This window comes from Dreissena polymorpha, chromosome 9, assembly GCF_020536995.1.
Source record: "Dreissena polymorpha isolate Duluth1 chromosome 9, UMN_Dpol_1.0, whole genome shotgun sequence".
Lineage (NCBI taxonomy): Eukaryota > Metazoa > Mollusca > Bivalvia > Myida > Dreissenidae > Dreissena > Dreissena polymorpha.
Window position 1 is genome coordinate 9,068,968 of NC_068363.1, and position 15,628 is coordinate 9,084,595.

The 15,628-nt window shown below is 35.3% G+C and overlaps 2 protein-coding genes across 2 annotated transcripts; both read left to right on the forward strand.

Moving 5' to 3' along the window:
- The first annotated feature begins 248 nt into the window (after window positions 1-248).
- Window positions 249-3,237, forward strand: LOC127846586 (uncharacterized). Its single transcript, XM_052378021.1, has 4 exons — window positions 249-475; window positions 1,504-1,682; window positions 1,946-2,081; window positions 2,781-3,237. The coding sequence occupies exons 1-4, from the start codon at window positions 348-350 to the stop codon at window positions 3,016-3,018; spliced, it is 681 nt and encodes a 226-aa protein (XP_052233981.1). The 5' UTR covers window positions 249-347; the 3' UTR covers window positions 3,019-3,237.
- Window positions 3,238-7,835: 4,598 nt separating this feature from the next.
- On the forward strand, window positions 7,836-12,723 carry LOC127846585 (uncharacterized). The gene is made up of 4 exons (XM_052378020.1): window positions 7,836-8,133; window positions 10,055-10,233; window positions 11,190-11,325; window positions 12,410-12,723. The coding sequence occupies exons 1-4, from the start codon at window positions 7,991-7,993 to the stop codon at window positions 12,648-12,650; spliced, it is 699 nt and encodes a 232-aa protein (XP_052233980.1). The 5' UTR covers window positions 7,836-7,990; the 3' UTR covers window positions 12,651-12,723.
- The last annotated feature ends 2,905 nt before the right edge of the window (window positions 12,724-15,628 follow it).

Consider the following 15,628-nt stretch of genomic DNA (forward strand, 5'->3'; position numbering starts at 1 on the left):
TACAAAATTAAGATGGTACGAGAACAAACGTAATAACGGTATTTTTTATCAGCCAGACTCGTACAGTCGTTTGAATATGTAAGCTGAATAGATACATCACGATCGGTGATTCACCACGCAATGATGCATTTATAAAAAGCGACTGACAATCAACATAATATTTGAAGTAGTGCAATCATTGTCTGTACGATTGAGCCGAGCCTAACGATGTGTAAAATAAAGTAATGCGGTATAGAATAATTTAGTGATTTGCAACCTCTGTGTTAGGGCAGTTAACTCACTCAAGCGATCGAGGTTAAAATTTAGCACGATCTCAATTTTGACAATGTAAATAAAAACTTTCAAAAATGGCTGGGACACTAACACTTAACTTTTCTGATGACGGGTTTGCAACGATTCAGATGGTAAATGGGGAAAATAGATTCCAGACACCGGTGATAGATGAATGGAATAGAACTCTGGACTCAGTGCTTCAGTGGGTATTGATACACTCTTTACTTAAGTCTTTCATACTTCGACTGTGCATACTAGTCTAATGTAGTAACGAAATACATACAGTTTAATTGGTGTAAAATTTATATTAACGGAGACATCATGGGATATTTAGCATTTAACATGATACTCGCAAGTATTGTTTTAGTATGATTTACGAATATATAGTGAACAGTATGTTGAATGATCATTTAACTTTTAAGTGTCGTAAAAGTAATCGCTTTGTCGCCTTTGTCGTTTTCAATGTTTAGATCTTCATTTAAAAAACTGGTTTCGTTCTTCTGCACGTGTATTAATCGTTAATATTTACTTGCAAAATATGTTTAGCTCTGCTATTGTTATAATAGTGGTATTATTTGTATTCCAATCAGTTTATAGACACTTGCTTTTACCTCGTAAAATGCAAAGTAAAAAGTTAAGCGAAGTATAAGCTACACGATTCAGGCCCTAAAAATCAACCAGTACTTAGACATGGACCATGTGGGCTTAAAATCACCAAATAAAACGACGTTATAAAAACCTTGGTATACGCAGTGTTTCTATAATACACTTCCAAATTCGTGCAAAACCTTTCCAACATTTGCCGAAATACAATCACACTCTTTGTTTTTGTTTAGGTGGGGTTTTCGCCCGTTTTACAACAATATTTCAGTCATATCATCAAGGTCAATTAACCAGCTCACAATGTTCCTGCGATAACTGGTTTATCAGTGATTAGTTCATATACTTGTTCCCGTAGTTGACAAATAAATCCATTGAATCAGAGGCTGGGGGTGAATGGTCGTATACAAGATTTCATTACCAATCCTCACACAAATTGCGTGACCGGGCCGGGGAACGAACCCTTGATCCTCGGATTTGTTGTCTGACTTAGCTAGCCGGTTCTATGGGACCAGCCTTAGCAGGCATACGTATAAGTAAAAACTTAAACACATGGGTGTACATTTCGACGAACATTTTAATTATTGGCTCACGTCTATGTTATCAAATTTTTGCATCTTTTCTAAACAGGAACCAATCCGTGCGAGGTCTTCTAATCACGGGCTCGGGTAAGTTCTTCTCGAACGGTATCGACCTGCAGTGGCTCGGACAACAGCAAGCGGAGGCCACTGGCCAGTTCATGTCAAAATTGCAGGATCTAATGAGACGTATCCTCGTGTTTCCTGTGCCCACCGCCGCTCTCATCAATGGTATGATGGCTTATTAAACACGAGATTGTTCACCCGTCGCTCTTAACAATAATATGTGTAAACATGACTGTTTATATTTATATCACATTTTTATATTGTGATTTATAATTTTTCCTGCAACAGAAAACGTTATCATCAATTTTTGGTTTATTGTAATTTATATGTTATTTCTCGTCTTGTCTATAGAAAGATCTTTAAAAATGTATTTGTCGTCTTGCTCATATATTAGTACATATCTGTAAAATATTTGTTCTTGTTTGCAGGACATGCGTTTGGAGGCGGAGCTTTCTTGGCTCTGGCTTGCGACTTCCGGATTATGCGGCCTGACAGGGGATGGCTGAACTGGCCCGAAACGGCGATTGGATTGCGCTTCGGGGAGCCCCTATTGCAGCTGGCTAGGTATGCCGTACGGGTTCCTGCCTCCTGCACTTGAAATACACTGCAATATTGCAATTGGTCATTATTTAAAGTTGCAAGCCATATGTGATGATTAATGATGTGTGTGAAATAAGGGAGCTAAAATATAAAGAATTACGATAGAAAAATCATGATTATTACATGTGTAGCTTTCCAAACAGTAACCTGACACTAACCTTTATGGATTAATATTTATTTCACCGTAACCTTTAATATATATGTCTTCGTACTTGAGTAAAATTAGTAAGCCCCGCTCTGATAAAACGGGTTTAATGCAGTCCGCACTGGCTAATCAGGGACGACAATTATTTCCTTTGATTTTTGCTAAGAAGAGACTTCCTTAAAAAAATCATGAAAGCGCAAATGAATTAAGCCCCGTTTTTTTCAGAGCGTGATTCAAATAAAATATCACGCTGAAGCACTTTATGAAACCCATGAAACGCGTGCAGGAACACCCGAGTGTGAATACAAAAGAAAGTCTTCATAAAATGATTATATATAATATTAAAGCAATCACAGTTTAAAAAAAAATAGTAATAAATTAATAAGAAATGCAATGCGTTCATTTGCAGTTTGCAACGAACATTAATGGATCGCACGAACGGATCCTTGCTTGCATGTGGTATAATAAATCTGCTGTTATAATTGTTATAACCACCAGACTGATTTTTTATATTACAGAACAAAAATACCTGCAGGTAAGGTCCAGAGAGAAGCGTTGTTATTTGCTAAACGTTTGTCTGGACCTGAGGCTAAGGACCTTGACCTTGTTGATCACGTGGTAGAGGATTCCAAGATGGCGGACGTTGCTAAGGAGATGATTAATAAGTGTCTAGGAAAGAACGGTCTTGGTCGGGATATTGTTCGTGTAATGAAAAAGGACATTTATGGAAAAGAACTTGACTTGTCAAAATTGTAGATGTGTGTGTAATGATGATAAACAATAAAAATATTGCTGTTTCACTTGTGAAAAATACTCCGACACTACGTTGTGTCTAATGTAAACTGGTAAAACTGAATTAAAAAGCAGTTCGTGGACCGTTGACTAATGATATTCATCGACTGTGTCACTCTTCATATATGGGCTATATGTCTAACAAAGTCATACTTTTATTTGTATTAACAATACGCTAAGATATTCATTGTGTTCCTACTTCCACGGTATCCAGTCAATAAACCATTTGCCCTTTTTGAACGTAAAATTTAATAGATTCGTCATCACACCAATTGCCGTCCCTTTAATGCGAGTCTATTCGATCCGATGCGTTGTTTTTTCAAAAGAGATTAAGCATTGATACACACGAAATAGAATAATAGTTCAGAAAAAGTCCACGAAAATAGTTGTATTCAATTGCAAATGATGTTCTGCTGTAATACTCCTTGATACACACAAGGTATGTGTACAGTTTTGAAATCCCCATTAGTATGTACACATTTGTTCATACGGCATATCTACACAATTGTGGTTCTGCATCAGAAACAAGTTAACATGTCGGTATCTGCGTACACTGGTGTTGTTAAAAAATCTCATTGAAGTAATATGTATATATTCCTCTTTCATATTTATATGCAAGTCAAAGATTTCGAGGTTTAAATGTTTACATTGAAATCATATGAACTCGCTTCAAGAGGGAAATCGGTGGGATTTCTCCCAAAAACACATTCATTTATTCAGGACGCATGCGGCATTTTTTTTGTTGTTACAAAATTGATGCTGTCGTCTGTCAAGTTCCACGCATGAAAAGCGTGCGTGCTGACCAGGTGATGTAACTAACTTTAGACGTGCAACTCAGTACATGTAGTATTTTATTATGAAAAATTAAAATCGGAATAAATCGCGAATGTATAGACTCAATAGAAGTAGAGAAAAATTCGTAAATTTACAATTTATACATTGCAAAAGATGGCATGTACGTAAACAATATTGGTGACGGAGAGGGGAGGGGGGGGGGGTAGCGGAGTAACACGTTAATGTCAGTACATGAAAATGAATACAAATAAAATGGAAATAAAGCGAAAGAATAATATTATGTCAGGCGAAGAATATTAAACATTATTTTTTTAAGGCTGTTTGATTTAGAATTTAATACAATGCTCGTTGATACCAATACATATACGTAGTATAATAATTGTGTTATGGTTCATTCTTTGTTAAACTCACCGACTTTTCCTTAGCGCCAACACTTAGATATAAGTTGAGTTTTTTCGTCTTTGTAAACATAAGTGGAGTTTGTGTCAATCCTGTATAAAATGAGAGATTGTTGTTACATATATAATTTGATCATTTTTGACAGTTAACTATAGCCATTTAATAATCAAAAATGCATTGTCTCCAGTGTTGTTATTTCTTTCTTTCTTTTTTTTTTTTGGGGGGGGGGGGGGGGGCCTTAAACAACACGACGTTTCGGATAGCCTTACAAATATACGTTTATACCTACTGTATGATTAACATTTGATTTCAGAAAATGAAACATCAACAAGTGATACGTTTTACTTTAGGGAAATTTAAACAAATATTTAATTAATGAAATGAAAAAATTTAAAGTTCCAAAATAAAAAAAAATGTTCTTTGAAAGCTGGCTTTCCTTTTGCCCGAATACGTGCTTTATCAAGCTCAAGTGTGCTACACGTGGTTGCGAGGCGTGTCTTTCGTAGTTCAACTTGTCACCCCAAAAAAACAGAAGATATTTTCGTAAAATGATTTATATAACAGAGCAAACGTGCGTTTTCTCTGATGTGATGTGTGTATTATACATGTCTTGCCGATGCGATACAAGCATGTGTTCAACTATATTACGAAACAATGGGACCAGCTTGTAAATGTAGTACTGTGTGTCCTTGTGTTTCACGAACTGTTTTTGTTTCTTATCAAATAGAAATCGTTATTGAAAGACTTAATAGGCTACCGAAATATGCCAGTTTGCTATGAATAACACAGTTTGACTTAACTTTTTATCGAAAAGTATTGTGCTAAGATGTTCCATTTATAATAAACAAAGATATTTTTAAAGACCCGCGTCATGCGAAAATGGGTATTATGCCATATGCGGCCAGAGTAGCTATGGACCAGCCTACGTATCTCGCAGTCTGTTCAGGAAAGATTACGAAACCTTGCGTGATTTATAACGGAGAGCGCAGATCATGACCAGACTGCGCAACTGTGCAGACTGGCCTTAAGCTAAGCTAGCCAAAGCGCCGTTAGACCATTTTCGCATGACGCGGCTCCGAAAGAATGAGTTGAAAGTGTCGAAAGAATACTGCGTGCTAATCAAGTATTAAAATGCTATATTTTTTATGGTAAAAAAAGTAAACACATAATAAGCCATGTGAGGACACATATAATGTGATCTTCCGTAGTATTATTTTTATCTACTAACATTTACGTCTGGTTTGAATATACGCGCAATTTATAAAACACATTTCATGCGGTGAATATGCGAAAAACAAGTGACAAAGACTACAACGATTTAAACTTTTTTTAAATATAATTAAACGTATTTTCTAACTTTATTTCAAAGTCAGGATAATATATTTTAGCGTTTCCGATCGCTAAACACGACAATGGCGATTGAATCTTTCAGCGGGTGATTAAAGTTGAAAGAAAATGAAAAGGTCGATTGTCCGTAGGAAGATAGTGCTTTCACTACATCGCCGGAAGAGGGAAGGGAGCAGCGGAGGTGGAAGCGTAAAGGACAGACGGGAAAGACCTTGGGCAGAGATTTAGACCAGGATTTCGATGGGGTGGCCCTATGAAGATAATGGAAGTGCCCCAGGACGGCGGTACTCAGTACGCTCAACGTGCTTGGGAAGCCGTTCTGGGGTTCGGTTCGGTTCTCTAGTGATGTCTATAGAGGCCATAAAGGCGGCGAAACCCGCGAGGAGCGGGAAGAAGGTCTTTATTTATTGTCAGCGCTTCCTTTGTGTTGAGTAACCTTGTTCTTTTAAGGGCAACGAGACATACATTGTATAAAAATTGTCTATAAGTGCACATTAAGGTCTCATTGGCCACCGTGCATTCGTGTTTTTTTATCAAAATTATTTCTTTGGCAAATACCCTGATAGCCGAGGTAAATTTGACCTACTTTGGCTCACAATTACATATTTTCCTCTGAAATTTCATAGGGGCAAGTATGCACATACTATAGTCGTGAAGACTCATTGATGACATGTAAATTAACTTCTGAATAACACACACGCTTTAAAGGAGCACTATGTACCTAAGTCTACGCTTAATCGCAATAAACGCCCCCATGGGGTAATAAAGAATCCACTCATAAGATATAGCATGACGAAATTATCGAATATTCAAGCCACGTTAAAGATTCATGCTTGCTGACACAGACGCGTCACGAGAAATTCTCAGGTTACGTTCTAGTCGACAAACTTTGATTATAAAATCGGTTCCGAGAATGCTTATGAGCGCGGGGTCAACTTGCGACTATTATTTTTAATTGACGTCGGTCAATGAAGTAAGCGTTTACCGCAGATAGATCAGCAAATAATTACAGTTTTACTTTACCATTTACGCAATATTAAACGGTAATTATTACAGTACATGAAAGACAATGTCGGGCATCATCCTAACGCATTTTAGCACTGAAAGCAATAACCTGTAAACAATTAACGCTGTAGCAATATAATTTCAGTGCATGTACATTCGTATTTCTATGGCCACGTGTTAATATTTGCTGCTTAAAGTCCCTTGGCACGCAACTACCATTACTTATACATGTAAGCCATGTAAAACCCGTGTTTAATAAAAGCACAAAATCGATGCTGTCGTCTGTCAAGTTCCACGCATGAAAAGCGTGCGTGCTGACCAGGTGATGTAACTAAATTTAGACGTGCAACTCAGTAGTATTTTATTATGAAAAATTAAAATCGGAATAAATCGCGAATGTATAGACTCAATAGAAGTAGAGAAAAATACGTAAATTTACAATTTATACATTGCAAAAGATGGCATGTACGTAAATAATATTGGTGACGGAGAGGGGAGGGGGGGGGGGGGGGGGGGTAGCGGAGTAACACGTTAATGTCAGTACATGAAAATGAATACAAATAAAATGGAAATAAAGCGAAAGAATAATATTATGTCAGGCAAAGAATATATTTTTTTTAAGGCTGTTTGATTTAGAATTTAATACAATGCTCGTTGATACCAATACATATACGTATTATAATAATTATGTTTTGGTTCATTCTTTGTTAAACTCACCGACTTTTCCTTAGCGCCAACACTTAGATATAAGTTGAGTTTTTTCGTCTTTGTAAACATAAGTGGAGTTTGTGTCAATCCTGTATAAAATGAGAGATTGTAAATCAATGTCATTTTCCTCCTTATTTTTTTTTGCAAATTCTCATCACTGTACACAATGATAAGTAAATTACATTGGTGTTTGCATTTTCGCGGCCGTTCGATTGGCATTCGTTGAAAAGTCGAACGTTATGTCCTGACTGTAAGTAATATTAAATACATTCAAAGAGCAAACAACTGGAGTGCCTTCATCGCTTTGATTGCAATATGTTACCGTTTGACTGTTTATATGCCCATTTCAGACAAAGAAGTATTTTAATTTGACATTCACTTTTCAAAAGTGTCTCTACATTTACTTATTAAATAATTAATACATGTGTATCATTTTAAAATAAAAGGCAACCCGATTCGCATTGAATAACGCATGGAAGAGATATAACTTGTGGTATCTTGAACGAACCAGTTATAAAGTAGTGTACCATATAAACACAACCTTGATAAAGTACAGGTCAATATCTAGAATTTGGTTCATAAACCATTGTGTTTAGACTGTACCATAGCTCGATTCATTAAGATGTTCGGACATTATGATTTTGTGGTTTGACACAGATAACAGACGACCACATATTTTGGAATGTTTAAAGTGATGCTTGCGGAAGGACTCCGGATGGTGATTTCCGATGAAGGGATCGCCACAGTATATATGATTAACGGAGAAAACCGTTTCCGGATGTCGTTTGTAAAAGCATGGAGTCGAATATTGGATGAAGTCGAAAAGTAGGACGTTTATTGATGTTTTGCACAATAGTCAATACTTAAAACATTGTAAGCATATCTGAGCCGCATCATGCAAAAATGGGTCTCATGCCATTTAACTCGCACAATCTGATACCGAGCTACGCTGTTCACAGTTAAGTCACGAAAGATTTCGTAGGCTTCTCTGGAGCTATGCTGGCCGCGTATGACATAAGGCACATTTTCGCATAACGCGGGTCAGTTTTAACAGGTTAAGATTGTCTGCTTTTAATACAATTCCATACGTATGTATTCGTATGGTTTATCACCAATGGTGAGTAGAAAATGGCAATTTCAATGCTATATGTAATGTTTTTGTGTGATGTTGAATTCCCTTAGCATTTACCATATTTGCGATAATAAATGTGTTGTTTTCAATTATTGGTAATTAAACATTTTTTTTTAATTTTAATTGACCTAGGCATTTAGCGTGTCTAGGCCGACGTATTTGTTAAGGCTGTTAACTTATACCGGTGAATACATAACATTTGTATAAACGTGTTAACATTTAACTTTAGTATGCAAACACAAAACTTCAGTATGCAGCCTCAACAAAAAGAACAATATAAAAAAAATGAACCTATATTTGCGATCTTGAATTGCACATGAATACATAGTTGGATGCAAAGTGAGAAAAGAATCGGTACCACAATGTGGTATGAAAAACCAGTCACTCTAGACGGAAATTTTAAAACTAAATAGGCATGCTGTTGCATGGTAGCGAAAACACAACACTGACCTGATAGCGCTCCAACTTTTTCAACAGTTTTATTACACAATAAGAATCGAAGTAAAAGACAATAATATTAGACGTCAAACTGTTCCATTGACAATTTGACATGCCAAATTGATATGTTTTTAGGATTTGGATACGAGAATGTTTTTTGTTAAGTTAAGTGCGATAATAGTTTTATGCAAATGAGGTAAGTGTAAGTGCATTATGGGAAATGCGTAAGCAATTTTAAAAATTATTAAAACGTTTGTGTTGTTTTTCACATATATTATATATAAATATTTGGATAATGGATAGACGAACATTCTTGGGGGGGGGGGGGGGGAATAAAACATCAAAGCGTTAACTAATTACTTGTATTTTTACTTTTGCCATTGAAACCATCTTTTTGACAATACAAGTGTCATGAACATCAGCTCAAAACGAAATCGCATATTACTGTAAATAAACGAAAACCGGAATACATTAGTAATATGTATCTCATACTTCATCTCCATCCATTATATATATAAGTTCTCAACATAATTTTTGGTCCTCATTTTTAGTTAAGGAGCATACTTACTATCTGAATGCTAATCAACGTATGTTTTAAGGTCGGCTAAACATTATACAGTATGAACATATTAGCGACGAATTTATAGTTAATGCATGTTATATTTTATCAATGCATGAAGTCCCATTTTAGATCTAATGTAATTTATCATTCATATGCTTCAACTATTGTCTCAGTGAAATTAAGTAGCAAATAAGGTACGCGAAAAACTAGAAATGTGACTTGAAACACAAATTATATCTCACCATTAACCCATTTATGCCTAGCGTCTAGAAAAAAAATGCCTTGACAAACAGCGTCGACCCAGATGAGACGCCGCATGATGCGGCGTCTCATCAGGGTCTGCGCTGTTTGCTTAAAAGAATTTCTGTAAGAAATATTCTAAATATAGAAATAAGTTTACTAGACATCCCTAATTTTGTAAATAAATGCATCCAATTTAGAAGGATGGGAGAGTCCACTAGGCATAAATGGGTTAAAACGATGATAACACCACACAACAACCACATACTGTAAACGTTCATTCTATTGAGTAGTCCCAGATTTATGTTTGTCATGGTATATTCAAATCAAAAGACGATTCATATAAAAATAATGATCTTCAAAATTCATTTCAGGAATCAAGATATTAAAGGCCTCATTATAACTGGTCATGAGAAAATCTTTAGCCTCGGGTTGGACGTGACCTACTTTGCAACACAGTCTCCGGAATATGTGACGACTACGAGAACAGCTATAGCAAAACTGTACCAGCGGCTTCTGTTTCTACCGATCCCCACTGTTGCAGCTATAAATGGTAAATTAATAAACCCACTATGTACAGACCACTTGAATTTATTAAGTTATATAGCATATGTTACTATAAAAAAGTAACACATGTTACGTAAAATAGTTGCATATTTACGCTGAAAATCGAGCATAATGATTCGTAATATCGGGTTGCAAATTAAAAGCTGCTTAATTTCGTCACAGAAAAAACGTCACTCAAAATACTTAATAAATTGCGTATATGTTTGAAGGGGCATGAAAGCACTAACTGCTAGTTTGGTAATTCCTTGAATTGAAGGAGTTCATGTTTTATAAACGATACTATACGGAGAGCTGTGCCATTCGTCTAGAATTGGCCCACAGCCGACATTACGGCCTGAAGGCCAAAAATCGGCATGTAGCCGATTATGAACGTCAAGCTCAGCTCTGCCAATCATGCCAACAAATTGTGTATTGCATTTTGATAACTTAAATATGATAAAGCATACCGCCGAAGTCAGTAAACGTGATCGACGATTGTATATCTATACTTGCAAAAGCCAAGCAAACATCCAGCTGAGAAAGTCAATCGCACATTCTCGGCCCTTTCCGTCAAACATCGGATAAGTACTTATTAATAATCTGCGAGGGTTACCGATTGCCGAGAAAGTATTTTACAATCATTAGACACAATGTCAAACGTCACAAAACATATTCATTCCCTCCTTAAATACACAGTCATATCATATTTCATAAAAGATTTCATTAGTTCATTAATGATGGGACCAAATACATATGATAAACAGGAAAACAAGTTAATGCCCTCTAGTTGTGCAATATATCAGACTCGGCACGAATAAAACAACGGCTCGGAAAGCCTCGCGGATTTATTGTATTTGAACGCCTCACCTGATATATTTCACAATGAAAGGCCAGTTACCGGTTATTAGTGTCTATATGGATTAGCCTTGGAATACATTTTTAAACCTGTTTGTAATCCTTCAGGACATGCCTTTGGCGCCGGAGCGTTCTTGGCCGTCATGTGTGATTATCGCGTGATGAATGCGGATCGAGGATGGATTTGCTGGCCTGAAGTGACGTTGGAAATGAGGCTTATGCCCCAGTCTCTCGAACTAATAAGGTTAGTGTTATATTAAACCGTAAGTTGTATCAATTAAAATATTGGTGCTAAACAATCCATTGAAAATCGGTGTAACGCATTAATACAATTCCAAACAATTAAACTCTTTTGAAAACGGCACATATCAGATTAGTTTTTTTGTCATAATATTGATGTTTTTTTTAAATTTTGGCCGTCCTCTGTATAAAGAGGGTTTAAAACATGTGCGTAAAGTGTCGCCCCAGATAAGCCTGTCCACTCCGCACAGGCTAATCAGGGTCGACACTTTTCGCTTTAAAGAACGTATCTTCTTCGCAAAAATCCAGATTTAGCGGAAAGTGTTGTTCCTGATTAGCCTGTGCGGACTGCACAGGCTTATCTGGGATGACATTTTTCGCACATGCATTTAACCCCTTTTTCACAGAGCACGGTTCATATCATTTCAAACATGTAAATGTGCATCTTACTGTGTTTTATTATTGCCTTTTTACTTATTTAAACTTGTTTATGGACCTGTTTTCGATTTACGATATAATATTCTTTCACATTGTTGTCACATATTTTTCGAAAATAAGGAACAAAAATGTATTTTAATAAGAAAACAGTGTATTTTAATGACAAAATTACATTACGGACTAAGACAAAAGTGTATTTTAATAAGAAAACAGTGAATTTTAATAACAAAATTACATTACGGACATATTTTTCTAATATGATATATGTTTGTTTATCAGCTGAAATTGATTTTGTTAACCGCTTGTAACGTGCATGATTTGATATTCATGAAGATTTAAGTTTCAAAGAGGTATACTCTGTTGTATATATTTTAGTTATTTTTCTTGAAAATTTCTTAAATCTGTTACTTTATGACATTTAATGCCATTTTTGAAAATATATCACTATATATTCATTAAATACATACCGTAATAAATATGTTTAGTTACGACATTCAATATCATAGAACGAAATATACCAAAATCTGAAAACATATCTCTTTCATACGTTAACTTTATTATTCACGTTTTTTATTTGTAAACCTGTGTCAACATTTGTATATTGTTCTCGCAAAATGTTATATCAATTCCACACTTAATAATCATTTCAGAGTTAAAATACCACTTGGAAAGGCAACACGAGACGCAATACTCTTTGGACAAAACTTAACCGGACCCGAGGCGCACGATTTGCGAATTGTTGACGCTATAACGGACTCGGCCCATCTGGAGATGGAAGCTTTGAGCTTTATCAAAGAGACTCTTGGGAAGACTGGACTTGATCGACAAGCTTTGCAGCAGGCTAAGAAGGATGTTCATGGTTATGCAATATCCGAATCGTCCAAATTATGACACAGGGATTTCATTTTTTTGTTATAGTCACTGTTTTATTTATGTTTTTATGAATATAAATGTGAAAATTAAACTTTAATTGGGTCAAATACCTTTTTTATATGGTATTATAAAGATACTTAGATGCATGTGGTGTCAATAATTATTTTATTAATAACTATACTAAGCAATCATTATAAAATAAAAAAAAATATTTATCAGCTAAAAGTCATCGGTGGTAATTAAAAAAAAAATACACATGTATAACAAAAGTATCGTGGTATTCTTTGAAGCATTTAAAGCCACATATGTTTTGTTTTTATATTTTTTCATAACAACTGTTTTTGTAGTTGTTCACACGACCGTCATGGAAAAAGTACACAACCAAAATCGACTTATTTGTTTGTCTACTTCTAAACCTGGTTTGCCAGACTGAACACAGAAGAACATGTAAATTAAAGATGGGGACATTTACACTTTACTAAATGTTATGATGTATGTCTGATCTCTTTTATGAAACATTAATGCAACATAAATGTTACTGAAATTATCCTTTTCATCACTGATTGCATTACATTATTGTGTTATTTTTCGAATTTTGAATGTTTTTGTTTGCAGTTTTGTAATGAAATGTATTCGACGTTCGAATAAAGACCACATTCGTCTAATCAAAGCGCTGAAGGCACTGACGTTGTTCGCTATTGCATAATCTTAGATGCAACTCATTTTCCAAAATTAATCGCAAGTTTAAAATGAACACATGCCATTTAAATTTATAGAGAGTGTGTCTTAACGCACCCGTCGGGTCGAGATGTGCGTGCACTGTTTATCATCCGTGTAATGTTATAGAGATTACTTAGACAAAATAACAACAACATTGTCCTATGTTTGCTCTGAAAGCATAGACTATCTGATGCAAATGGTATAATAAGAACCAAATAGAAGTAAAATTTGCAATCACCATCATTTTCATCATTTTAAATGAATATTGTTGGAATTTCGAAAACCTATCACACAAAGAATATAATTTCATAATGGAAATTCCCTTTACAAAACTTTTGATTTTTGACACCATATACAAATTGAAAATATACAATAAGATAATTGATGAAAATAAATGAAAAATAAATCAGCGAGCATTACTTTTTACTCACGAATTAGGTAGTCATAAAGACAGCCCTTTTGACTAGTACTTTGTTGTTTATGCAATACTTGTTACCCTATCAGTTCACACGGCGTCAACCAGTCTCTGACCTTAACATAGGTATAAAACACCAATGCGCTGTTTCGGCGTAGCTGTTTTACCCAGCTTTTCGCATTAAATGACCTTTACATAACGCCAGCAGACACGAATGAATATATTCGAATATTTCATAGACTGATTCGATATAAATCCCCTGAATTTTGGCTACATCACTGTGTCTGTGCTAGGACCATCATCATGCGAAAATGGGTCTTATGCCATATGCGCCCATCATATATATTGCCCAATCAGCCTGCGCATCTCTCAGTCCGTTCAGGAAATACATAATGAGACCATAATACCTTGAGTAATTTATGGCGAACAGCATCGCCTCTGACCAGATTGCGCAAATGCACAGGTTAGGCTTGGGCCGAAACGCCATAAGAACCATGTTTGCATGACGCGGCGATGAAAGTGTGATTAAAATTTGTCGAAAGAAAACTGCGTCGAAAGAAAAACATACGATATATTTCGATGGTGAAAAAAGAAACTCGTAATAGACCATGTGAGGACACGTATTATGTGCACTCCCGTAGTATAATTTTTATCTACTTACACTAATGTGTGGTTTGACTATAATAAAACACATTTCATGCGTTGAATATGCGACTAACAAGTGAAAAAAACAAACACAATAATTAAACTTTTGTATTCAATTTAATTATTTTGAAACGCAAATTTCAAACTTGATTTCAAAGTCAGCATTTACGCCGACTAAAAACATATTTCTTATCATATTTAGTTGTTTTTTATCTTCGGTTTTAGCGATTATAAAGCATTTTTTGTTTTTGTCTATAGTATACCTGTAGTTATTGGTGAACTCATTTTCAACGTTTTATGAATTGAGAACTGTTAATATAAACAAGCTTAACCTTATAATATTGCGTTGTTATCACCCATGCAATTGAGAATACATGCGATATCGCCTCTACCAGTTGAGAACAAAAGAAAGTTTCCCAGACATATCAAATTTAACCCCGCTGTAGTTAAGCACTATCAACGAGGTTTCGCAACAGACGCGTGATAGTGTATTGGACTTTCGATATACCATTATACTTGTTGATCAGAAGTAGTTTTATTTTCCCGCATCTATTAATAGCCTCAGATTATGAATAGCATGTGCTGAACAAACATAACACGTGATTAAGACGAAGCAGATAGTGGACTATTTAAAATGTTTTGCAACTTGGTGCAATAATTGATTCAACAAATAAAACAGAATTTACTATCAACATTTTGGGCCTTCATGTTTGCTGCAGCTAACCTTATGCTTTTTAGCATAGGTGCTTGCACCTATGCTTAAGGTATATACCACATTTTGAAAATCCACATCGGTCGGTTAACCTTTCTGAAGCCTTACCTGATTAAAAATCAGACGAAATATCTATTTAATTTAGCATATGGTAATTCTTACAATTTTTTGGGGGGAAACGTTTTTCTAACGTTTTCTTCCAAGAATATTACTGACACCGTTTTTAGTGAATTTTTCTAAGACCGTTTTATGTCAAAAAATCTTCTTATAACCTAGAACAAATTTCGTTCGTAAAACAATTCTGTTCTTGTTGATAGTGACCTCACACCTAATTTAGATCTATATGGGATCCCAATTTCTATTTCCTTCGTTTACTGTTCTGTGAGAGGTCAAATGTTTACATAACTGAATTAATAAGGCCCTGGTTAAAGTATATGGAACATTTCATCGGTTAATTATAAATAGAAATTAAAACATATTCTCAGCAGGAAGTGGGGCATAAAG